At 38.3% G+C, this 27,532-nt stretch overlaps 1 protein-coding gene across 1 annotated transcript in view; it reads right to left on the bottom strand.

Annotated features, from left to right (window-relative positions):
* LOC149818299 (RNA-binding CRS1 / YhbY (CRM) domain protein) overlaps positions 1-13,480 on the bottom strand; it is a 70,125-nt gene extending 56,645 nt beyond the window's left edge. The window contains exons 1-4 of the mRNA XM_089984539.1: positions 13,371-13,480; positions 12,822-12,923; positions 10,981-11,404; positions 9,444-9,845 (exon numbers count right to left, since the gene is read on the bottom strand). Of these exons, the coding sequence (XP_089840665.1) occupies positions 9,444-9,845; positions 10,981-11,404; positions 12,822-12,901 (906 nt within the window). The 5' untranslated portion in view covers positions 12,902-12,923; positions 13,371-13,480. The remainder of the gene's footprint in view (positions 1-9,443; positions 9,846-10,980; positions 11,405-12,821; positions 12,924-13,370) is intronic.
* Between the last annotated feature and the right edge of the window lie 14,052 nt (positions 13,481-27,532).

Raw genomic sequence — 27,532 nt, 5'->3', positions numbered from 1 at the left:
CCAAGCCTCCTCTTTTGTCATCTCTTCGATTTGTTTGTTTTTTATCAAGTTGTGACTGAGTCACATACTCGATTTTAGGCTTAACCAAGCCTCCTCTTTTGCCATCTTCTCTTCGATTTGTTTTGACAAACTTGGGATTGACTTTACCTTTCCACTTGTGAATCGAAGCACTTAGCTTGATTTTCTCTCCAAAGAGTTTGCCAACTTTGTAAGCTTCGCGTGTAGTATGCACATTAGCAGCAAGCACTTCTATTCTCAACTCGTCTTTTAGACCCCCTACATAATAACCAAACAAGGCCCCTTGGTCCATAGGTGGAAGCATTGAACATACTTCTTCAAATTCGCTTTGATATTCATCTAGCGTTCCCTTTTGCTTAAGTTGCTTTAAGCTATGATTGACCATAAGTGTAGGGCCAAATCTTTCTACTAGTTCTTTTTGGAAGGTTGGCCAATCCAGCTTTCCAAACATGATTTCATACCAAGAATACCAACGTAAAGCATTTCCCTCCAACCGTGATATAGCTTCGTCAATCTTCCGATCATTGGGAGTTTGATGGCAAGTGAAGTAATGAATGGCTTTAAACAACCATTTTTTCAGGGTTTTCCCTTTGAAATTAGGTAGCTCTACCTTGATTTTTGCTTTTTGAATGAAATTCCTAGGAGGAACCTCATTATCCCCTTCTTCATTTCTAAACCGATCCTCACGGTTTTGCCTTGGAGTCATTTGCTCTTTTCCTCTCACCATAGCATTCACGTTTTGAGTGAGTTGAAGCATGAGCAACTCAAGTTTCTCCATTCTCGAATTAGACTCCTCAGCCTTATAAGAGAGCTTCTTCATGAATTTGGCTTGTGTCTCAACATAGAAAGATCTTGTCAATCTTTCTTCTCCAAAATGAGAACTAGAACACTCATCCGTTCTCGGGCCTTCGTTGGCTTTGATACCACTTAGTGGGACCATATTTTTCGGATCCATTTTCGGAATGCAAGGACCTTGCTCATGGTCTCTATAGTCTCTTAGCGTGGAAGTTTGGAGTTGTTGAGCTATTCTTTTTAGCTCCTCTCGCTTTTTCGACCTTGTACTCGATGCCACTTGTGAGTGTGTGCGTGAGTTGTGATTTCCACTAATCACTCTACACTATTACAAGGCGAATCGGGGGCTTCGTCTAGCTCAATGCTAGCTTACAAGGCTTAGCAAAAATATATCAAAATTGCACTTAGGAGCTTTCTCAAATTTTAGCTCGAAATTCAGGCCACAATCGGTCGGGCTACATTCAGCCAATTTAGTCTCATTGTCACACAGGCCAGTTCACTCTTCTGCACGTCCAGGTGCAGGGAGGTTCTCCGCTCAAGTCTGGTGCGTGTTGCGCATGCTCCACTGGTGCGCAGTGCAGTAGACAGTGCGGCAGGATGTTGTACGCGGCAGACAATCCGCGTGAAAGGAGCTCGCGCAGTGAAGCGAGGTGCGCAGGCTGAAGGGCGCGTGCGGCGGTGCGACTGTGCACACATGGAAGGTATGTGCAACACGGCGGATGAGCGTGCGGCAGGGCGGATAGATGAGCGGCAAGGTGGATGAGCGCACGGCAGGGCGATCAGTTGCACGGCAGGGTGATCAGTTGAGCGGCAGGGTAGATGAGCGCGCACAGGAGTTGTGCGCTCGAGGAGGTTTGCACGACAGAGCGGGAAAACGCGCGGCAAGCGCTCGCGCGGTGGCGTGCGGGGCACGTGCAAGTTACGTGCGCTGCGTTGTTGCTATGCGCGTGAGGGATGCTCAGCTAACAACGTGTGCGGTCTCTTGTGCACCGAGTGTTGCACAGTCACGGCGGCAGCTGTCGCAGCACAAGGCCTTGACACTCAGACCAAGTGTGTGTCCAAGGCTGCAAATGGCACGATCCTGGGCCTGTGACCTCCTTACTGTAGCATCACCGACTAGGAGGCATTAAACCTCCTATGCTCAAGGCAATCGACGATTACTTGCCGAAAAGCCTCCTTATGTTTGAGAACATAGTGAAAGGTCTCACACAACGGCAAATTTCTCGTCAATAGGCAGGTTGAAGTCCTCGTTGATCCGGTAAGTGAATACACATGCAAAAGGATACGCAGTGAATGCGCTTGCCGAATCAAGCTGAAACCGAATGAGAAAAGGTCAGGCACTCACCGATTGTTCGGGTGAGGAAGAACGCTCTTGACATATTTTCATCAACGTGTCGCTTCAAAGAATTTGCAGAAATGCCAGATGTACGTTGAATCAGGTCTAGGCTCGAAGCATTGGACCAAATTCGATTCCAATTCCACTAGTTTCAGATTAGTGAGGATTGGCCCAAGGACTGACGCATACGCCAAATCCCAGATTTCCCTAACCGGGAACCGAATGCACAAGGCACCAAAGAGAATAAACTCTTTCCAAAGACCGAAGTCTACTTTCATTCAAAATTTTCCAAAAGATACAAATGTTTGTACAAGAGCCTTATTTATAGGCTGAGAAATACCAAAAACCGGCCAAGGAATACCACAACAGTTTTCTAACTGCTTAAGTGGTCCCAGCCTACCCACATGCGCACATGCATTGAACCCGCCCAACTGAGGTGGCACTCAGCTCCCATACATTGAACATGTTCATTTGGAAGGCGCCCTTGGATCTCGTTCATTGTACTTAGATAATCTGATGTGAAGCATTCTCAACCGTCCACTAACTGGCCTGTTGAATACTCAGCTGAAGTGGCAAAACCGGCTGGCATTGCTTATTGAAAAAAATGCATTTACATCCCACGCTGGCGAGTGCGGCCTTCCGCCGTGGCTGCGCTTCCGTGGCAGCGCTGACTAATGCAACCGACTGTGTTGTGCATGTATGCGTTTACTGTGGGTCGCATCACGCACCCGCGTCGCATCGCATCGACGCGGATGCATCACCTAGTTGGTCGAGTCCCTGTGACATAGGTGTATGTGACTTCTTTAGTGTATTATCCCCTCTTTGAGATGAATTGGCACTATTAGAGCCTAAGTGGGTGGCCATCAATGACATGGAACTTAGGCGGGAACAAATGAAAAAGAACAATTTTTTCAATTTTTATATGGATTACGTCCAGAGTTTGAACAAGATATTTTCTCCTTCATAAGACATCTTTACTTCCCTTAGAAGATATTGCTGAAATATGCCAAGAAGAAACTTGTCTTGGCATGGCTAAAAGACAAGATGAAGTAATGGTTAAGGATGGCAGTGGACAGGGGCGGGGGCGGGGGCAGGGTCTCCACCCCCACCCCGTCTCAAAAATTCAACCTCCATCCCCGGTCCATCCCCGTGGCGGGGGGGACTTTGGACCTCCACCCCTGCCCCGTCTCAAAATACTAATCCCCGCCTCGTCCCCTGTCCCCGCCCCATCCCCGCCCCGTCCCCGTCCTCGTCCTTGTCCTCATCCCCGTCCCCGTCCCCCAAGAGACCTCGAAGTAGATGAGGAAGACGGGAGGGCCTGATCTTGGGGACGGAGATGAAGAGGAGGACGAAGGGGGCGAGGGTGACGGTCGTGCAGCCGACGATGGTGAGGTCGGTGTAGTTGAGGAAGGCAAGGGAGAGGTTGAAGAGGGAGATGGCGAGGTAGGGGAAGCCGGAGAAGACGGGGAAGACGAGCTTGAGGTAGTCGATGCAGAGGGCGGGGTAGGCAGCGTTGTTGATGGCGCCGCTCATCCACTTACACCAGCCCATCATGAAGCCCCAGAAGAGGTCGAAGGCCTGGGTGGCCCAGATCACCTAGCCGTTGTTGCCCGGGTAGGCTGTGGAGAGATCTGCCATGATGAGTGCCTCTGGGATGTTCCATATCAAGGGGAACACGAGGAAGCCCACGATGGCGAACAGGGGACCCACGGCCTGGACAGCGGGCTCCTCGCCGAAGGGGCCGCCGGAGACCTCGAAGTAGATGAGGAAGATGAGGGGGATGAGGGTGAGCTTCTTGCGGGAGTAGGTGGTGGCGTCGATGTCGGTCGGTAGCAGTATATGGTGGTTCTGCCGGTCCTCTTCGCCGTTGGTGGCCGGAAGTCGGTGGGCCGACGGGGAAGTGCCCATTGATGACCCCTTTATGGGTCCGGCTGCCTTGTGATCTTGAATCTCGTTGGTGCTCATTATCATTATTGTGTTGCTACACTGGTGGTTCTCTCTCTCTCTCTCTCTCTCTCTCTCTCTCTCTCTCTCTCTCTCTCTCTCTAAAAATTGAGAGAGCGAGAGAGGGGAAGAAGAGAATCAAAGATGGGAGATAAAGAGTAGATTCGTAAGAATCGATGATCGTAAGAGGCAATAATGAAGCCTAATCTCCACCACCAAAACCTCCACAAGCTCCAATGCTAACCCTAGCCGAGGCTCACGACAGCGGCACAGGGTGGCGACAGAGATGGAGTGAGGGAAGAAGGAAGGAGGGAGAGATGGCGTCGGCCAACGGTGGTCGGCGACGGCCCAGCTCCAGCGAGAAATTTAGGGAAAGAGGCGACGGCGAGAATGCAGATGGGGAAGGGAAAGATGCGACGGCTCGGACGGATAAAACATAGGGTTAGGGTTTTTTTTTAATTCAGGGTCTTTTAGTAATATGGGGCGGTGCGGGGAGGGGGCGGGGCAAGGATGGGTAGGGCGGGGAGGGAGAAAGTGTCAATCCATCCCCGCACGGGGATGAATTTTAACCTTCATCCCCGCCTCCATCCCCGTTTCATGCCCTCCATCCTCGGTCCAAACGAGGCGAGGCGGGGCCCCGCTTTCCCCCGGTCCACTGCCATCCCTAGTAATGGTTGTATCTAGGCTCAGAAATAATGTTAGAGCATATAGACCTCCACAATTTGGGAGGTAAAATGGCTCATGGAACAACAACTATGGAGGATCAAAAAACCCTATTTGTCACTTTTGCAATCAGCCAGATCACATTAGACCTCTTTGTCCAAAGCTTAGAAACAAGGTGGCTTCCGTAGAAGAATCCACACCAAAGAAAGAGAAGGAAGGCAAAAGTAGAGGAGAACTAAAAGACATGCTTTATCAATTAACTATGGTGATTCACAAATGCTCAAATCCGCATCCTCTACATCGGGTGCCGGCATTGCCTCCTCTTCATATCCCGATGAGTGCTCATAGATTCTTGACTCGGAAGCTTCCTTTCATGACTCCACATGAGATTACTTTATCTGACGTATGCACTAACCCAAATTTTCTCTGTGTTTCCACCGTCGATGGAACATCTTTAAAAATTAAAAGTATTGAAAATTTAGATTCTCAAAACTTTTTTGTTCCAAAAATTAGGATTGTTCTAAAGTTGAATTTAAATCTCTTTTTTGTTTCTCAAATTACCAACCATGGATGTGAAATCTCCTTTTCATCTAAAAGTTGCTTTCTGCAAGATCTCCGATCCGAGAAATGGATTGGGCAAAGCCATAGGAGGGGAGATTTCTATTTCATGGACTCTTTATCTCTTCCACCAAAATATTTTTGTAATTATGTCCAAGATAATGATATTGAAACTTGACACAAAATACTTGAACATCCAAGCTATTAAAAAACGTATCCTTTTTCTTTTAAGGAAAAAATTTGTAAAGAAAAATATGTGTGCAAAGATTGTATACTTGGCAAAATGAAATCTATCCTTTTTACAAATAGAACTTTCATCTCTAAAAGACCATTTGAGTTAGTGCATTTGGATGTTTAGGGTCCTTCGGTTATATCAAAAGAAGGTTATTCATATTATGTCACATTTGTAGATGACTTTACTATATATGTATGGGTCTACTTTCTCAATTTAAAATCTGATGTAATTTTTTTTAAAAGAATTTCATATGATAGTCAAAAATCAATTTCAAAGTAACATTGCCATACTTAGATCCGATTTGGGTTAAAAATATTTGTCAAAAGAATTTCAAAACTACTTGAAACAAAATGAAATTTTCTATCAAAGGTCATGCCCTAGAACTCTCCAACAAAATGGGCTAGCAGAAAGAAAACATAGACATATTATGGAAAACGTTAGGACCGTCCTTATTTCAAAGAATATTCCAAAATCTTTTTGGGCGGATACCGTATTGACTTCAACATATTTAATAAATCGAATGCCATCATCATCCTTGCAAAATATTTCTCCTTGTGAAAAGTTATTTAAAATAACACCCGACTTCAAAAGATTATGGATTTTTTGTTGTAAATGTTTTGTACTCCTATACAAAAGAGATAAATTATCCTCAAAAGCCATTGAATGTGTCTTCATTGAATATGGGGAAAATCAAAAGGGATATAAATGTCTTAACTTTAAAAACAACAAACTTTATGTTTCTAAAGATGTGATTTAATCTCGCTCCAAAGAATGATAATGAGACTTTGAATAATGCTAATGTTGATGATAAACATCCTAGTAACGAGAGTATAGAACCTTGTGATCATCATACTATGGATAGTGATATAGTAGATGAGAGATTTACTGAAGGCATACGTGTTTATACTCGGCGTGAGGAAAATATCCCTCAAAATGCTTTAGCAAAGTATTCTTCTCCCAAAAAAGAATCTTTAGATAAAAATTTAGAGATTGACAGTAATCCTTCTATAGAAGAATCCAACCTTAGAAGATCTAGTCGTCCTTCCATTCCACCTAATAAGCTTGTGTCTTATGACTCCTTTTCCCCACACTATAGAGCATGCCTAATAACATTACATTCTTATTATGAACCATCTAATTATAATGATGGTCAAAAACTTCTCCCATTTGAATGAAGCTATGAAGGTGGAATTAGATGCCCTTATGAAAGCCAAAACATGAAAAATAACTACTTTACCTTTAGGAAAGAAAACCATAGGTTGTAGATGGGTGTTCAAAGTTAAAACTAAGAGTGATGAAAGTCTAGAAAGATATAAGCAAGACTAGTTGTCAAAGGTTATTCTTAAGAATACAGAATTGACTATGAAGAAACTTTTACCCCGTAGCTAGGATGACTACTGTTAGAACCCTAATAGCCATAGCTTCCATATAAAAATGGACTATCTATCAACTAGATGTCAAAAATGCTTTTCTCAATGAAGAATTAAATGAAGAAGTTTATATGGACCTGTGTGTGTAGCATCAGGCTTTAGTATTTGTTAAAATGTAAAACTGTACATATATGTATATATAATAATATTATATTATATATATATATACATTTTTCATTTCTTTCTTTTCTGTAATTTTTTTCCTTTATTTTTTATTTTTTGTCTTTATGTCATCTAGTTCAGTTTGAACTAGAATGACTGTTGCTAGTCAAGTCCTGTCCAGACTTGACTAGCAATAGAGCTGTTGGACTGTGCCCAACAGCTCTATTGAGTCCTCTTTCAGCTGTGTATATAAAGGGGTGCAGCCCCTCTTGTATTTTACTCTAATGCTTCTTAAGCAATTGGTTTTTCATATCAATAAAGAATACATTTTTATTTTTATTTTGTTTCCAGTTATACCCTTTTTAAGGGTTATGCTTTAGTGTCATTCTTGACACTTGCTCTTGTTAATCTAAGCTCGTGTTTCGAAGATCCCCATTTCATTTCAGTATTGACAAAGGAAAATTTCTTAGATTAAGAAAGGCATTATAGGGTCTCAAACAGGCTCCACAAGCCTGGTATGTTAGATTTAGTAGTGTCATGATTCATTTGGGTTTTCATTCTTGTTACATTGACATTGCACTTTTTGTTTAAAGTACAAGTAGCAATATTGTCATTCTTTTGCTATACGTGGATGACATGATAATAAAGGGAATGATGAACAAGGAGTTAATGAAATTAAAAATGTTTTAAAAGAAAATTTTGATATATCTGACTTGTGATTTTTAAGATAATTTTTAGGTATTGAAGTCGCCTACTCTCCCAAGGCTATATTCATTCGCAGATGAAGCTTTCTGTTGATATTTGTGCTAAGTCTGGGATTACAGATGACAAGAAAGTGGAGACATCTGAAGTTGTCAATGCAAAGCTGAGACTTGAAGATGGGACACTTCTGGACGATCCTACTCCATATAGACAGTTGATTGGGTCACTTATTTAACAATCACTAGATCAAACATAGGTTATGTTGTTTACTCTAGTAGCTATGTCACACGGACTCGGCTAGGGAGGCGTCGCACCCGAGTCGACACGCCCCGACACGGGTGTGGCTTCGGACACGGCCCGGACTAGGTCAACGTCGAGTCGGACTCAGTCAATGAGTCGAGGCCGAGTTCGTCCTTGTTTTGGACTTGGTCAACGTTGACTGAGCCCAAAAATATCCATTTTTAGGGTAAAAAACAAAAAAAAATGATCTTTTTATATATTATATATATAGCATGAGTCTTAAACATAAGCCCCAGGAAAAAAATTTCTGGGGGGCGCTACCCCCCTACGGCCCCCCCTGGACCCCCGCCCGCTGACCGCGCAACGGGACCCGCACCGGGGGGAGCCCCCGGACCCCCCTTTCTACAAGGGCAAAAGTATAATTTGCAAAGTTTATAAAAACACTCATGTTGGTGCCAAACTTTAGAGGACAATATCCACATACATGCACACAGGATATATTATTATTTTATATATATATTTTAAAATATATATATATATATATATAGCCGAGTCCCCGTGTCCAAAATTTTTAAAATTGCGCCGCACCTGTGTCGCACCTGCACCCGTACCCATGTGACATAGTCTGGCAGTCAATTTCAGCATGCTCCAACCACCATACACAAAAGTGTTGCGTTGCGGATTGTGAGATATATAAATAATTCTATAAATAAAGAGCATTTTTTATCCTCATCCTCATCTTTAGATTTGCTTGCTTATACAGATTGAGGAGAAAATCCAAATGATAGGGTCCCGACATCTCTATGGGAGCTCCCAAGGCTCCCTCTCTCTTGTGTTGTTGTGTATAAAGAGGGACACATTGTCCCCATTTATTTTTATGCTTCTCACTAAGTATTTTATCAATAAAATTTATATATTTACATTGTGTTGCAAGCCCTAGTTGGCTTATTGTGTTATCCTTAAGTGGATTTGTGATTGTGCACATTGTATTGTGTGTTTGTATGCCCTTAGTTGGCTTGTATTTATTTTTCGCTCATTTCATTACAGAAAACATCTTCCTGCATTACAACCATGATCTTCAACTATAACTACAGCCACATATTGAAGACAACCATTTTTTTTCAGGCCAGCTGGACATTTGTCCCAAAAAGAATTTTGCCGCTCAATTTCTGAAAAGATGCAAGTTGTGACCTGTGTGTGTAGCATCACCAATAGTGATGATGGCAATTAAAAAAGGAACCTGGAGTAGATGCTTGGTTTGATGGTTTCTAAAAAATAAATTTTTAAATATCAATGACTTTTCATTCTTAAAAATAAAGAAGAATTTTACCATTGGCAGAAGTCCCATCAATACATCTTAAATATTTATAACACTACAAAAAATGGATCTAGCAAGAAATCAAGAATGAATAAAGAATATCACCTTCGCCTTGGATATGGTATCTGGTGGGGACATAATCTTTGGCTGCACATAATTCTTTCCTCGGTAGAAAATTATAGTGTTGTTACCTTTAATGTCAATTGCAATCCCTTTGCTAAGTCGTGCTAGTTCTTCTGCATATTCATGCACCTGCCCAGGTTTACAAGGCTTGCAAACAACCTTCACAGTTTCATGTTTTTTCCAGTGGAGATGCATGTTCAGAACAACACCACCAAAGACTCCCCGCCTACCAACTGGGACATAGTTCTTCTTCTTCTCCCCAGTCCTTTTGAGGTAAAATCTCTCTTCCTCTGTCAGACTTTCAGGGTCATAGACTTGCTCAGGAGCCTTAGAAATCTCAAGTTTTCTCAGCTTTTCGATCAGCCATAATTCCTTTCTTTTAGCCTGAAAGAAGAAAACACAAATTTGATATTAAAATTGATTTTCAACAACACCAAAGCCAACAATTAAATGGAAATAAGTAGTATTTGAGTTGAGAGTTTTCTTTTTCAAGTGTTTTCATTAGATATAAAAAAATAATTTTCAACATAGGAATAAAGGTTTTGTCATATGCCCATATTTTTTATTTCTAGGTCTTGATCTTATAAATAATAATTAATATTGCTCAAGACAGAACAACCGGATAGCAACTACGCAAGAAATCCATGAGATTCCTCAAAATATATATCATCAAAGTTTTAGCTAAAGAGCATTGGCAGCAGAATTAAGCCTTTTTAATCACAATGTTCTGTTGTAACAACTCAAGCTCTTATTTTATACAACTACCTGCAACTAATTAACTTATGTTGAACAAGGGATTCCATCAGGAGAATTGTTGACTAGATTATGCAACGCTGGGGCTAGCTGAATTTTGCCAACTTATTTCTATCATGAACAAAGAAAGCATAATGATGCCAGCCAAAAAGCTAGCATGATTGTAAAAGTGCCTCAATTTTCAACAGAACAGAAAACCGCAAAACCATCAAGTCGCTATCTTGTGACTTCGTGTAGAGTTGAAGCATGTTAGACACTTGGACCAACGTACAAAGAATTAATTTCTAATTGTTCATACATTTAGCATACGGTTGTCAATTTTTGCATGCACAATAGCCTTCAGTAATTCTTCCTTTTCTTTTTGTTCATCATTCCCTATAAGCCAATTATCCACAGTTTTTTTTTCCCTCTCCAGTCAATGAGAAGAATATATTCTCACTTCCCACTTGACTCAAAATCCAACATCTGGCATATTGCAGAACAGGAGATGCTTCTACCCTCATTCCATTTTCTGTGTTCATTTTCAATTAGGCCACCTTTGATGGTCCCATTCTACTCATGAACAAAGTGATCCAATAGATACTTATGCTGTTTATGACCATGATGTTTCAGATGTGCATGTATGCATGAATGAGAGAGAGGTATAAGTAAAATAATGCAACAAGTAGTGGTATTGATAATGAGTAAAAAAACCGATGTGGAAAGTCTGCATGTAAAAAGAAAACACAGAGCTCTACTATATAACAGAGAGATGCAACTGACACACCTTTTCAAGTTTGTACCTAATTCTAACTTCTGGATTTGGAGATGTCATCTTCTTCTTAGCCTTGAGCCGATAAAATCTTAGTTCACTTAGTTTTGCCTTTCTTGACATCTTAAGCCGTTTTGGCATTTTCTTCCCTTTCTTCTTATCCTCAACTTTGACACCTTGATTATCCACAGAAAATTTAGCCACATCATTCTCCATGGTTAATAGAACTCTTTCACCACTTAAAAATCTAACTTGTTCCCACTTTTCAGAAACTTGACATGGTCCTCCAAAGAAATATGATCTTTGTAATGCAGAAAAAGAACGCATAACAGGTCGTCTTGTCATACAATTTCTCTCATCTTGAGAAGGTGGGGAAAGCTCAGAAACATGAAATTCGTTCGGTACCATTAAGCACCTCTGAAAGAAATAAAATGCACCACTGCCAAAATGTAAACAAGAAATCAGGAAAGAGAAAACATTCATTGAATCATGAAGATTATGAAGTGAAGCCCTACAATACAAGTGGGTTACTGTAGAACACCTCTGTGCAATCCATGATAAATCAGTGGATGGACAAAACACAGGGTACTCTCTCTCTCTCTCATCATTGACTGCACATTGGCAGGCCTCCTGTTGGTAAAAGCTGAGGTTCCCCCTGCTCACTGGAAAGTACACCCATCTTTGACCTCGCGGCAAGGGACACCCAACATGGGTTTTGAACTCATGACATCCCATCAACTTGGTGACATTCACAAGTTGATCCTACTAGATCAGCAAAACCCTTGTGGGCAAACATTGGGGTACCAAGAGACTGACGCTTGTACACATTTCCTAAAACACCTTTTTCAGCTGAAATAATAATTAGCTCTACAAAAACCAAGGTGGTGACACTGCAGCAGCTCATATATAAAATTGATGCCACAGAATTTCAAAACAGTGGGACTAGCTGCATTTTCATGGATCGCATAATGAAATGTTTATCATCCAATGTGCATTAGTAGTCCCTCTTAGAGAGACAGGGATGGAATTTTTCCTGTTAAAAAAACTGTGGCAAAATGTCATTTTCCTAACCACAATGTTCGAAGCCTCCATAAGGTAAGAAAACCCAAGAATGAAACTCCATTAGAGCTCTTCCACCCAAAAAAAGAATCTATGACAGCAGATCATGTAGCAAAACATCTCATGCTTTCTTCAATGAAGGCAAAATATGGTGATGAAAAGGTCTTCAAGTATTTTCAATCATTTCCGCTGATGTTAAAATTGGTTCACTAAATGATTTAAAAAGGAAATGATAGAATCAGTCTAAATCCGACTGTACTGAATTGAATTAATCAATGCTTGATATTATACTAAAATTTGATGATAAAATATTTATATTTTTACATCAAATCAATTTAAAAGAAAGCTTGTTTCTAAGTAAATAAGCAATGATAAATATATTTAACAGTTCAGTTCAAGCAAAAACTACTTGAAAGTACGGTTTTTTGAAGGTTCTAACAAGACCTAAAGAAAAAAGGGGCAGGACCATCCCCCCTCTCTCTCTCGATATATATATATATATATATATATATATATATATATATATATATATATATATATATATATATCGATTCAGGGCAGGCTTGGCCCAATTCTGCTGATTCTACCAAAAATTGGTTGAGTTCAGGGGTTCCCTTACATCGATTCAAGTGATGTGTTGATTCTTACAACATCGATTTCCATCAAATCTTTTATTCTTATTTTGCATTGCCAGCAATAAAATCATGATTGCTATGAACATAAATTCAAGAAAAAATCATCATTTTATTCTATACACAGGAAACTATACATGAAAGTTTTAAGTCACCAAATGTTACCGCATTGAAGGATGAAGCTGTGAATCTATCGCTTTGGTAATGCGAATTACATGGTGGATACATTTCTCGATACGAGCCATAAATTCAAAATTCCATGTAAATCTGCCAAGAAAACAAGAATTGTAACTTTTAAGCCATTTTGAGAGAGAGAGAGAGAGAGTTTTAATCTAACGATTGCATGAAAGCACAATTTCATTTTTGTCCATGTTCAACTTAATGGCGAGACACTCAACAGACTGTAATTCCCAAGTACGTGTACACGGGTCTTTGAGGCAAATCGTCGAACGGTTGGCGTGCATGTACTTGAATCAAGACCGAATGAAGGCATGGAACTAAAGTTTGTCACTACAAGCTAACGTTCCAAATATTTGCTGCAACCCAACAGAAAATCCACCAAAAAAAAAACTCGACAACTCCAACGGATTTTTTCACCAACACGAAGACGGCAGGACGTGCTTGACCCCCCCATATCCTTCACACATAATTGGAACTCAATGGCAGGAGAGAAATTTCATTATTAAGAAAAAGGAAGCATCACAGAAAACCAACCTCTCTTTGGAGGCTATCAGGTCTGAATTTTTCACCGATCTCCGGAAGTTCGCTTGTCGCCTGAAGCTTGCTGCTCGCCACACCAATGCGATGGAACGGACCTGGGGGCAGTCGATGCCTTCAAGATACCCGACCCAAAACGGGTCGGATCTGAGCAGCCTGTGTAGTCCAAAACCGGAATAGCCTAAGTGGACTCTGTCCAGGCCAAAGTTCCATAGTTACAGGAAACGCGCTTCCGAAGAGAGAAGCGCCATGCTTCCCTCAAAAGGAAAGCGTGGGGGGGAAACTTGTTGGAATTTCCGTACGATTTGAAGGCGCATGCTATAATGCTCTCTTAAAAGCTATGTATTCAAGGGCGTTGACTAGGTGCCTAGTCAGGCTAATCGAGAGGGAACCTAAGAATCGGTACGATTCCTAGTTCACCCCATTAGGGATACCAAATTTTCTGCCTAGGTACCTAGTCAGCGCTTAATTTGTCCTCATCTACGTGTAGGCAACATTGACATATGAATTATCGCAGGTCCCAAGATATTCCTCCGTACACACATGAACATGTGAATTTGTGTTTCGGGGAGAACACACACCACCCTCCTTGGTACCCTTGATGTGATACCTTTTTTTTTAATGATAGCCAAGGGGGCAAAGGTTTATAAACCCCCCATCCCTCTATATATGCCCTTGCTGACGAAGAAGAATCCTCAACCCAGGACCCCGTCCCAGGTACCTTTCTCTCTCTCTATCTTTTTCTTTTCCTCTCATCTCTTCTTCTTTTTCTTCTTTTTTTTTCTTCTTGTCATTTTCCTTTTCTTGTTATTCTCTTTTTCTTCCTCTAGTCTACCATTTTCTTCTTCCTCGTCTTCTTTTTCTTTTCTTCTTATTATTATTATCCTTTTCTTCTTCTTTTCCTTCCCTCTCATCTTCTTCTTCCTTTAGTCTCTTCTTTTCTTCTTTCTCTTCTTCATCTTTTTCTTTTCCTCATGCCTCTTTTCCTCCCCTTCTTCTTCTTCTTCTTCTTCTTCTTCTCCTCCTCCTCCTCCTCTTCTTTTCCTTTTCTTCCTCTTCTTCTTTTCCTCCCGACTTCCCTCTTCTCCTTCATTTCCTCCCTTATCTTCTTTTCTGTTTTTTCAGCTGAATGGGAGTCCTTTTTTCTATATTTTTCTTTTGATTTTATGGTGTGGTAATTTTTTTTCTTGGCATATGATTTTATTTATTTATTTTATGAAGCATACTTTTTTTTATTTTATGATTCTACCAAAGCATGTTATGTATTTTTTCTAATTTTCTAATTTTATGAAGCATTAGTTGCTTGCCTGAATGAAAGCATGTTTACTTAATTTTATGTTGGATACATGTTTGTTGTTAGTTTTAACACTTTATTTTAAGAATTTAGATTATTTTTAAATTATTTGGCATTTGTTGATAGTTGTTTGTTTTGCTTGTTCAATTGTTTTTAATATTTGGGTAAGTTTTGTAATGTTTCATGTTCGGCATATTTTTTTTGGTCTATTGCTTATTGTTGATTGGTTTTATATTTCCTACATATTGGTTGTTAATTTTAGCAGTTTATTTGCATAATTTTTATATTTTTTATTTTTTAATTAAGGTACCGACTAGTCCACCTAGTCTCTGACTAGGCTTTTTCGGGATCCACCGACTAAGCACCGCCTAGTGCTTTTGACTACATAGCTTAAAAGCAATAATTTTTCCTTTAGGTAAAATCTGGTGCAAAAGTGAAAAGAAGAAGGGAGTTTACCAACCAAGTTTAGGATACAACCATCCATGCTTACACCTCTTGTGCTTTCCTCAACCACCTTTCGCGTTAAGATAATCAACTAGCATGACACGTTTACCCTGAGCATTCTCACAGAGAAAAAAAAACAACTTTGATATAAGAGTAAAAAGAAGAAGAAAGTCTACACTAGCCAAGCCGCACCAAGTCATACAAGACTAAGGGACTTTCCAGGATATATATATATATATATATATATATATATATATATATATATATATATAGAGAGAGAGAGAGAGAGAGAGAGAGAGAGAGAGACCTAGGTTAACAGGTCATTAGAGGTCTCTTACTACAACATTTAACAGGACCCACTATGGCTCTTAAAGCCCCACTATGGCTCTTAAAGCCATGCATGCATCTACTAATAGCTCTTAAAGACTTGCATGCACCCACTAATGACTTCTAAAGCCTTGTATGCACCCACTAACATCCAAAACGTTGAGCTAGCGGTTAAGGCTAAGTGACACATCCAATTATGGTCTAGAATGACTTTAGACTGGTTGGTCAACCTCCTAAACCATTTTTGGCATTAAATCTTCTTTAAGAATGTATTAAATACCTCTTAAAGAGGTTTTATGAGGTCCAAAATAGTTTAAAAATTAGTGATAAAAAGATTGGTCAAGACCAAGACTGGACGAGCCAAATTCGAATGTAAATCCAAGTCCAAAGTTTAAAGTTCAATTGATAAGCCTCTTGAGGGCCTTTCCCTCTAAGTCAACTCTATACATTTTAAATCCACTGTGTTTCTCAAAAAAGTTTAATATGAGACTAAACATATTTGATAAAGTGAACTTTCCTTCCAAAACTTATTTTCCAAAAACTTAGGCAAAGAGAGTTATTTGGCCAAGGTTCAACAAATGTTGTAATTTTGAACCAAATACTAACAAAACTTGCTTTTCATTTGGGGAAAGCAGGCTTGCCACTCGCTTCTCAAATCGCTTCCCTCTTTCATCATTTTTGTTTCTCAATATTCATTTTCCTTTTCACTTGCTTTCCCCTCACTTTTCTTTTGTTTTTTTGTGTTATTATTTAGTTTTTTGCTTCTTCCTCGGTTCCCACTCATTTTCTTCATTTTTTTTTGCTTTTCGTATGCCCCACAATGGAACTGAATCCCACTTCAAGCTTCATACTACTTTTTAACACTTGCTTCCTCGCTTCTGCTTCACACATCACTTCCTATATTCATTTCAATTCCTAGTAACTATAGTATGTCACTATCAAAATAACATGTCCTTATGACATAAGGGGATGAATCATGAGTGCCGATACTTTTGCTTGTTGTGTCATTGTAGAGTGTTGTGTCCTCAAAAACGTGACCTTGTTATCCCACCTAGTTTACTGGTTGGCCCATAGTTACCGAAAGCATGGGGGAAACTCGCTTCCCATTTGAGGGGAAGTGCCCTTCCCAAATTACTTATCTTTTGCATTTTTTTTTTGTTTTCCATTTATTTTACTTTCACTTTCCACTTATTTTCCACTCGTTTTCCTCTCACTTTCCTTTCATTTCTCCCTCTATTTCTTAATGTTTTTCATGTTATTATTTTATTATTTTGCTTCTCCCTTGCCTTTCCCTTGCTTCTCACTCATTTCCCCTTTGTTTTTCTCTCATTTTCTTTATGTTTCATTTGTCTCTTCTCACTCACTTTCACTTTTCTAAGTGACCCACTTTTTAAAACTCACTTTTTTAATGGGTCTCTTCTCACTTTTTTAATGGATCTTGATTCACACTTCATACTACATTTTAAAACTCACGTTTTGTATCTATTTTGTTTTCTGGTAACTATGGTTTTACATGCGGTGAGTTTAAGTGAGAAACTATCCACAAGAATCCCGCAATTTTAATTCCTTACAATTAATAACACGTTACATTCTAAAAGCAAGTTATAAAGCTTATGGTCTCTGCCACTTAACTACTAGAGAGATGTGTATTGCATCAGTTAGTGATAAAAACATTAAGAATTAAGAAATAACCAACAAACCACACCTTGTCATTTTGTAAATGTTTACATAGCACCACATTTTTTGACAAGCCTATCCTCAATCGCATCAGCACCATTCGAGTGCATAATTATTAACATACCAACAATGATAAAGATGAAGAGAGTGAACCAGTTTACATGATTATTATAAAGCATTAACACCAATCAAGTGCATAATTATCAATATAAATATGACAACCATATATACATTGCATGAAAATTAAGTTATGTAAACCCTTGCACAATAAAAAACAAGTTGGGATCCTTAATATACACATATCAAGCACATAATCTATCAAAGATATCAACATCAAATGCAACCATATAATGTTGAAAAATCATCTCAAAGGAAATGATAATTGTGTTTTAACCAAGTATTATGAAAGACACGTATTAACACGCACAATCTTTAAAGTGATAGTTGCCCCACTTAAGACCAAGTCCTTGGTGCAATGAGTATTTGTGAAACTTCGTTCCAAGGATACAATCGAGCTTTTGCTAATTCACAAAGGTTAACCTACATTATGCACTTGATGAGACCGAACAACTTGACACAAATCACTTTGAATAGCCACTTGACTTGGTTAGAATTGGTTTCACCCTTGTCTCTACAAGTTGACTCTTGACTAAGTCAAGGCATAAAACACCTCACTAGAGAGAAGAAACATTAGAGTGAGAAAGAGAGAGAGAATGGGAGATGAATAGGGTATATATAGGCCCTAACCCAACAACTAGCAATAATAGGCTTGGGCTGCCCAATTAACTAGCCATAAAGGGCTCAATGGCTATAGGGGGGGGGTTACAAGTTGGGCTAGGTCCAAGAACAAAAAGGGTAGTCAATGGGTCAAAAATGACCTTGAAAGGTCCAAAAAGATCCAAAATATGAGGCAAAGTCAACGATCAAATGGACTGGATTAAAGAGAACAATTTAATAATGTTGGACTATTAAATGGTGTACGCAGGATGTTGGATTGGATTAAAGGCGGCTCCAACGATAGGTTGACCGAATCTTGGTCTAAAACAATTTAGTCAAGTCTCATGAATGGGTCAATCAAAGATTAAAGAAGGTTGATCTTGGTTTTTAAGGATAAAACCATCCCATGTACCAAAAAGAATGGTCAAGGTCCAAGAATAACCATGACCAAGCCAAACGAAACCAAATCAGGCCAAACCAAACCCGAACCCAAAGTTCAATTGACATGCTCACAGTGAGCCTTTCTCAACACTACACTGTATAAACCCAAAGAAAGTTCTCACACTACTAAACATATGAAAAAAGAAATAAACCAACTAACTTGGATAAATATAAGGTAATAGGTAGGTAAACCTAGGTTGTAACTCAATAGTTTTGAGACAAAACCCCAACATATAAGATTTAATGTACGTTCAAGACGGTGCAAGTGGGGAGGCAATTGAAAACTTTGTGTTAAGCAGCTAGTCTACTTCAAGGACTTTTCCTTTTGCAAGTCTTGAGCATCTTGATTCTTGCAAGCATTTGAACATGTTGAAAAGAGACCACTGCTTGCTAATTCAATGAAATGCATGAAATTCTATTGTCAACAGTAAAAAGATTTGTTTGAAACTAAATTTTATGAACACCGCTGGTCCTTCTTTTTAAGAATCATAATGGCAAATATTGGTGGATAATGAATCTTAATTATTACTTTTTTCTGCTCTAAATTCCTGATTAAAAGATAATATTCAATTATATAGACGGTGATATGTTTGATGTATCATCTTTCTTAATATGCCACAATTAAATTTGATTTCATTATGATTTTACTAGAATTATTATTTTCTTTCCTTTTTATATTTTAATCTAGAAATAATTTATTTCTTTTTTACTCTAGGATTTTACCTTTTAAAAAAAATCATGAAAGACAAATTTGATTTCTAAATTTTTTGAGAACGATATTTGTGACAATGGTGACTGATAAAAGTAATGCCATGAGAAATTCAAAACATTACATTAAGATGCAGAGAAAATTGTTTTCAAAGGAATATAGATCTGTTTTTTATATCAAACAAGCACAATATGTGGCAATTGGGAAAGCAATTGCTCTATTAAATTAAAACTCTCAATGAAATACACCCTGAGTTTTTCAGTTTTCAATTCTCCAATCATGCATCCTTGGACTGAACACATTCTTCATGACTAATCACACCACATTGTTAACAAGTTTAGGCCTTTAGAAAAGTTACCAGTTACAACATTATTAATATATATTAGGCCTTTAGAAAAGTTTAGTGGGAAAGGAACATCTTATTCATGAGGGAAGCCAAAAGCAAATGAGAAGGCCTAACTTGACAACAATCTCATTTTCAGCCATCAATGCCACAATTAATAACTAATTACATATTTCATACTATTTAAAAAAATAAATAAAAAAACACCAATCCCGGCAAACATGAGGCTAATTTGAAAAAAAATAAAACAAAACCTTTAAAGTTCTATCTAAAATTAAGTATAATCATGTTTAATGTTGAAAAACAGGGAAATACCTAATTAAATAGTCACCTTATTTAAAAACCAAAGAAAAAAACTAAATGCTAATTGAAAATAAATAAATAAAACCCTAAAACCTAATTAAATATTCATTCTATTTAGAAAACTAAATAAAAAATCTCAATCCTATAAAAAATCATTTATATGGAGGTTAATTGAAAAAAAATGAAACCCCAAAATCTCTAACTAAAATCAAGCATGTGGAATCATGTTTAGTGATGATTGAAAAAAAAATGAAATACCTAATGAAATATTGATCTTATTAAAAAATAAAATAAAATCAAAGACCTAATGCTAATTGAAAAAAAACACAAAAAAACCTAAAACCTAATTCAATATTCATGCTATTAAAAAAAACTAATGAAAACCTAAATCCTAATTCCTAACCGACATCATTCATATATATGCTAATGCTAATTGAAGAAAAAAAACTTCTAAAATTTTAAGTTTCTAACTAAAATCAAGCACTTGAAATTATATTTAATGTTGATTGAAAAGAAAGAAACACTTAAATACCTAACTAAACATTCATCTCATTTGGAAAACCAAAATCAAAACCTAAATGGTAATTAAAAAAAAAAACGCAAAAAACCCTAAACCCTTAAAAATATAAGAAGAAGACCAACAGTGGCATGCTGCCTTGCTGGGGAATCCGCTTGATAGTGGACAACTGGATGCATGGTGTAGGCGGCAAGCCTAAAGCCCTGACCCGGGCATCAGAAGAGAGAGAGAGAGAGAGAGAGAGAGAGAGAGAGAGAGAGAGAGAGGACCTGCCAAGGATGCACGGTGTGTGTCGAAAGCCGCCTCCGATCAGTGAAAGGCTAGATCGTTAAAGGTGCAACCGTGCAAGTCTGGCAGCATTTTGGTGAGAGAGAGAGAGTCGAGAGAGAGAGAGAGAGGTGGGTCGGGGAGGAGTGGAGCTTATATATATATATATAGGGGTGGCAATCGGGTCGGGTTGGCGGGTCGACCCGGTGGGTTGGCGGGTTAGCATACCAAAACCCGACCTGTTTATTAAACGGGTCGGTTGTGGCAAACACGAACCCGACCCGTTTATTAAATGGGTAACCCGACACGACCCGCCAACCCATTTAATAAATGGCTTGGGTCGGGTAAACTGGTTGGCGAGCAGGTTGGTGGGTCGGGTTGGCGGGTTGGTGGGCGGGTTGGCGGGTTGACACTACAACAAATCAGTGGATTAGCGACAACCTAAATCCGTGGCTAATCTGCTGCTAATCCATCGCTAACCACATTAGTGCTGGATTAGCGTCGGAGTAGCGACAAATATCTTTCATCACGACTTTTTCAACGCTAATAAGCGATGGCATATATCTGTCGCCCGTTCCGTCGCTAAGTAGCGACATACTGTATCTGTCGCCAGTTCCGTCGCTAAGTTGCGACAGAATAATGAATGACAACTTCCGTCGCAAGGTCGTCATTACTAAACAACGACTTCAGTTTGGCGACAGATTCACAATCGTCGCTAACTTCAACGGTAATAATAAATAGCGACGGATATATCCATCGCTAATCCGTCTCAAACAAGGAAAAAATATAAAAAAAAATTGAAAATTAAATATCGAGAAAAAATTTCTCGTGCTACAATTTATATTTCCTGTACAATTTATATTTCCTGTGAATAGAAAACAAAGTACACATAAAAATACATATAAAAGAAAACTAAAACAATTAATCATTCCACTTTAAAATTCGCAAGTTTTAATTATTTACAATTCAACATTTACATTTTTGAAACAAAAAGAAAGTAGAACAAATTCAACACATTAATCTAATCATCGCCAAGATTTTGTGCGTCTTCTTGTTCATTGCCTTGATCTGTCCCTTCAGCTCCACTAGGCTGATTATCGTCAGCAACCTACACAAGAAAAGAAAGGTCAGTATTGATAAACAAAATATATTGAAATAAATTATACACTATATGTGATTCTATCATGAATGATACGTGTTCTAAGGCATTAAAAAAACTCTATATGTGATTATATCATGCTCATATGTGTTCTAAGGCAGTCAGAAAAACTCTATATGTGATTCTACCATGCTCATATGTGCTCTAAGGCAGGCAAAAAACTGTATATGTGATTATATTATGCTCGTATGTGTTCTAAGGCAGGCAAAAAACTGTATATGTGATTATATCATGCTCATATGTGTTCTAAAGTAGTAAAAAAAACTCTATATGTGATTCTACCATGCTCATATGTGCTCTAAGGCAGGCAAAAAGCTGTATATGTGATTCTATCATGCTCATATGTGTTCTAAGGTAGTCAAAAAATTGAATATGTGATTATAGCATGCTCGTGCTGTATATGTGTTCAAAGGCAGTAAACATATTATACTGAAATAAATTATATTCAATGCACCTAAGTTAAGACAATCAAAGTTATATGAAATCTAACGACATGCAATATATCACATGAAACTTTCATACCAGAGAGGCACCTGCAATCGAAGTTCCCATGTTCAGTAAAAAACTGTTGAACTCAGCTCAGAGAACGTCAGCGATGGTTTCATGGAAGTAGTCATGCATTGTGCCCTTAACGATCTGGCGTACATCATCACCAAAAAAATAGGATGCTTGGAGCTTATATCGACAGAAGAAGTCTATGAGCCGTGACTGGAGGAAGCAACGACAGGTGAGGTGTTCATATTACTCCTAAACTCGAACACACGACCCTTTTTGGGTTCACCTACTGCAGTCACCCATGCTGCAGGATCAAATGATGGATGCTGAGTAGAGTCATCGTCATATCGCTCTATTATCTGTTGCTCATATGCCTCCTACAAAATAATGTTTACAATATGCATTATTAATTAAGAATTACAATGTTTATGATAACTTGTATATTATAATGATTATTATTAGAATAAATACATACCGTTGCCGTTCTCGCCTTCTCTGATACGAAGTCTCCCATGGTCTTCCGTTTATGTGTTTCAACAAACACATCCTTATATGGTATAATGCCTTCTTTTCCTGCTTCCTGCGAAGTTAAATGATAAAAGATTAATTAGTTATCAGGTTTGCAACAATACTTATAAAATTGATAATATATATTGATGAGTTACCATTTTCTTTAGGTTGCTCCCAAAAGTCTTTGATCCACCTGTGTGTAGATGGGCTTCGAGCATTTTTGCTCGATTTTGTGCAGCCTTCGCAGAGCGATTTCGAAATGCATCCCCCGCCCACTTGTCGCACATTCCCTCCCAATAATCTCTTCTGATAGTAATAGGGCCATGACTCTTTCACTGTAGTGGATCATCTATTCCACCAGATGCTTTTTTTGTTGCAGTCTTCATATTATGCAACATGTCTACAAATCGATTGACAGCCACCCTCTGTCATACCTTCCTTGCATCATGTTCCTCCACCGTAGTTGCGAAGCGATTCAAAGCCTACATATATTTTCAGAAAGTTAGTAGACATGACTATAAAAAAAAATTAAATATGAAACACATTAACTATGACAAACAACTGTATACCGTGAATGAGGACCACAATCTGTCTATCACCACTTTTGGATACTCTTTCTATTGAGCGACCGGTCCTGGTAGATGTTGAAGAAGTGAATTCTTAATCTCGTGTACTACTTTTTGTGGCTCAAACCTCGTGTTGCATATGAATTGGTACACAATAAATATCAATATAAAATATTTATAAGATATGCAATAAGTGAAAATGAAATACTTACGGTCGATTATCGATATACACTATTCGAATGAGTCTTCTTATGCGATACTGAGAAGACTCTGCATTCTGTGTTGGCTCCTGACTTGTATGATCAACTGGTGTAGGTGGGTCATGTACAGGCGAAACATCATTTGTAAAAAAATACGTTAGAAATTCTCAAAATGCATATTTCAACTAATCAAGCATCCAATTAGTTAAATGATATACCTATCACAGGAGCCCGTGAAGATGAATGTTGGGTCTGGCTACTACGAGATGAACGACCACTGTAAGCTCCACAAACCATATTCTAACAAATAAAAAATGTCATATAATAAATTCAAATAATTCGCATCAAGTATTACAATACATTCGAATAATTCAAATCATTTGAATGCTTGCAAATCATTCACATCATTGCAATACATTCAAATCATTCACATCAAGTATTACAATAAACTCAAATCATTCGCATCAAGTATTACAATATATTCAAATAATTCAAATATAAGAACATCAAGTATTGCAATACAACACATTCATTCGCATCAAGTATTACAATACATTCAAATAATTCAAATATAAGAACATCAAGTATTGTAATACAACTCATTCATTCGCATCAAGTATTACAATATATTTAAATAATTCAAATCATTGACATTGAGTATTGCAATACATTCAAATAGAGGTTTGTATTACAAGATTTTGCTCACTAGCTTGAGAATTCTTCCTCATCACTTGTTTGACTTTCATATTCTTCTTCTTCTTCATCTTCTTCATTGTTTGCCCATCCACTTGGTATATCATTTGGATCACATTCTTCTATGAATGTTTCATCGGCCAATGAAGATATGACATGCATATCATGCGCAACATCGTGACCATAAGAGAAGTCATAGATATCATCTGATTGATAGTAATCACTGTCTTCAGCTAACTTGTCTTCCTGTAACTGATCATACTCAGAGTATAGTTTTGACTTCACCTTGTAAACTGCCCACCATTCATTTCTATCTGACTTTTTTGTACTCGGATATGAAGTATAATAAACTTGTTGAGCTTGCGAGGCTAATATGAATGGTTTATATGTTCCAAACCTTGATTTATGATTCACCTCCACAATGCTTGATGCATTGTCGAGTCTTGTTACAGTTGGATCAAACCAATGACACTTGAATAAAGTTTTCCTATTATTTATGCCTAAGTAAGTCAACTCCATTATTTTCTCTATAACACCGTAGTAATCATGTTCATTTTCACCGTAGCTGCTACCCTTGACACACACGCCACTATTCATCATTGATTTGTTTATACCATAATCTTTTGTATGGAATCGATAACCATTTACGATGTACCCGTTGTAACATTGCACAACTTTGGTCAGACCATTTTCTAAATCACATATTCCTTGATCTTTAACATCACCATGACAGACTTACACACAAACATAAACAATGATTATGATCACAACCAATTAAGTAACTTAGTGTTGTTTACAAGTACATAATTTATGTTAGCGTCCTTACCAACTGTTTCAACCACTCCACAAACTTAGTTTCACGTTCTTTTTGTACTTTTGCATCAGTGAGATGTGAAACTTCTCTTCGCAACTCCAGATCAAATCGTCTGCAAACCACAAATACTTATATTACCGAACCATGTATGCACGTATAGAACATAACATGATTTATAATTGTGTTGCGTCTATATATACTTACTCGATGTATGGGTCGATCACTGAGTAATTAAAAAAAATATAGATATGTACTGCGTCTTACTCTCGATCTGTCAAGAGTCTTGATCGGCAACTACCAAATGCATGCCCAAGCCCAAGTGATTGAAATATCGATAGCTTGTCAGCTACAGTTACTTGTTCTCCATCATCGTTACGAGGCGAGCATGTGTAACGTGTTGGAATGTGAGGTTCAAAGTACATAGATGAGAAATTTGAAATCTCTTCTAAAGTGTACGCCTCACAAATAGAGCCTTCTACTCTTGCTTTATTACAAACCCTTTTTTTGAGGTCAAACATGCATCTGTCAAAATATACATTTCAAATTTGAAATATCTGTCATTAAAGAGACAAATATAAGAAAACATATACCTTTCAAATGGGTACATCCATCGATATTGCACAGGGCCACCAACCCTTAGTTCATATGGCAAATGTATGATCAAATGTTCTATAACATCGAAAAATGCTGGCGGAAAAATCTTTTCTAGCAAACAAACTGTGGTGATGACAGAGTCCTCAAGATTCTTTACATCAGATACTACGACTTTCGATGCGCACAATGCTCTAAAAAATCCACTCAACTCAGACAATACCCCCCATATAGGTTTGTCTAACATATCATGAAATGCTAGGGGTATCAATCGTTGCATAAATATATGACAATCATGGCTCTTCAACCCATATAACTGTCCATCGACAATCTTCACAGTCCGAGCAATGTTAGAGACATATCCATCTGAAAATCTCAACTGTCTCAACCATTGACATACACGCTTTATTTGATCAGGTCCAAGCACGTACTTTGCCTTTGGTTTTAGTACTTTGCCATTATACTTTTTGAGTTCCAATTCTGGTCTTTTACATATTACTTTTAAATCCATATGGGCATTCGGATTATCATTCGTTTTCCCTTTAACATTCATTACTGTATTGAACACATTATCAAATAATTTTTTTTTCACATGCATCACATCTAAATTATGTCGTATCAATAGGGTCGGCCAATATGGTAGTTCTCAAAAAATAGATTTCTTTGTCCAATTGTGATCTTTCCCAAATCCAAGGAAGGGTGTCAGACTGCGGGCATCTGTTAATACACATGGAAAGTATCACAATCTTCTTAAAATCTCTATGCCAGACAATCTTGTGGATGAACCTTCCATTTCAGTTGTGCCTGCTCTAAATGCATTTCTTTATCGTCGGAATGGATGGTCGCTGGGTAGAAATCGACGATGACACTCAAACCAGCAAAGCTTCCTTCCATGTGTCAATCTAAAAGCTTTGGTATCCTCCATGCAGTACGAACATGCCAACCTCCCATGTGTGCTCCAACCAGATAACATACCATATGCAGGGAAGTCACTGATTGTCTATAGAACAACGACCTTCATATTAAAATTTTGTTTTTTGTGGGCATCATACTTGGTAACACCGTCATCTCACAGTACTTTTAGTTCATCAATCAATGACCTTAAATATACATCAAGATTTTGGCCAGATGAGGTCGGACCAGGGATCAATAGAGACAAGAAAAGATTTGGATGCTTCATACACAAGTTTGGTGGAAGGTTGTATGAAGTTACAAATACTGGTCAGCATGAGTATGAAGTTGATCTACCCCCAAATGGATTAAATTCATCTGTACATAGACCGAGTCTAACATTTCTCACTTTCATTGCGAAGTTCTGATGAGTACCATCAAAGTGCTTCCAAGCTTCAACGTCAACAAGATTCATGATCTTATCTTTATCGTGTCGAACTTTATTTGCATGCCATCTCATGTGTTTAGCTGTCCTTGAAGACATATATAATCGTTGCAATCTAGGAGTGATAGGAAAGTAGCAGAGCGACTTCTATGAAACTTCCTTTGATCTCGTGCTACTATTGCCTCTTGTCTTTGACTTGAACCGAGAATGCCCACATGACAGACATGATATGATGTTTTCCCGATCCTTGAAATACAACATGCAGTGATTTGGATAAGCATCAAATTTTTTATACCCCATACCTAGAGCGTTAACCATAACTTTCGTACGATAGAAATTTTGTTGCAATTTCTCATTTTTGGGCAACATACTCTTCACAATCATGCACAAACGGTCAAAACATGATTGACTCAAATTATACTCGGACTTCAAATTCATTAGTTGAAGAACTGCAGACAAAATAGTGTGACTCTTGCAACCGTTCCAAAGTGGCTCATCAGCATCTCTAAGTAAATCATAAAATCTACTAGCTATATCGTTTGGTGATTCTTTATCTACTACAATTCTTACATCACTAGGACTCATAAAGAACCCAGTTTTGTTCCTGCGGCATCAAATATCAAATCCATATATGGATTATCGTGCACCACATTCACCCGTGCATCAAAATTGTTTCTAAATTCTTCTTCATGAAACATCAAATTCTGATAATTACTCACAAAACCCTTCCTGTATAGGTGATGTCTAACACCATGA

The sequence above is a fragment of the Nuphar pumila genome, chromosome 13 (genome assembly GCF_984573655.1).
Source record: "Nuphar pumila chromosome 13, dmNupPumi1.hap1.1, whole genome shotgun sequence".
NCBI lineage: Eukaryota > Viridiplantae > Streptophyta > Magnoliopsida > Nymphaeales > Nymphaeaceae > Nuphar > Nuphar pumila.
Note: the sequence above shows the minus strand (reverse complement) of the source record. Positions and strands in the feature narration are given on the sequence as shown.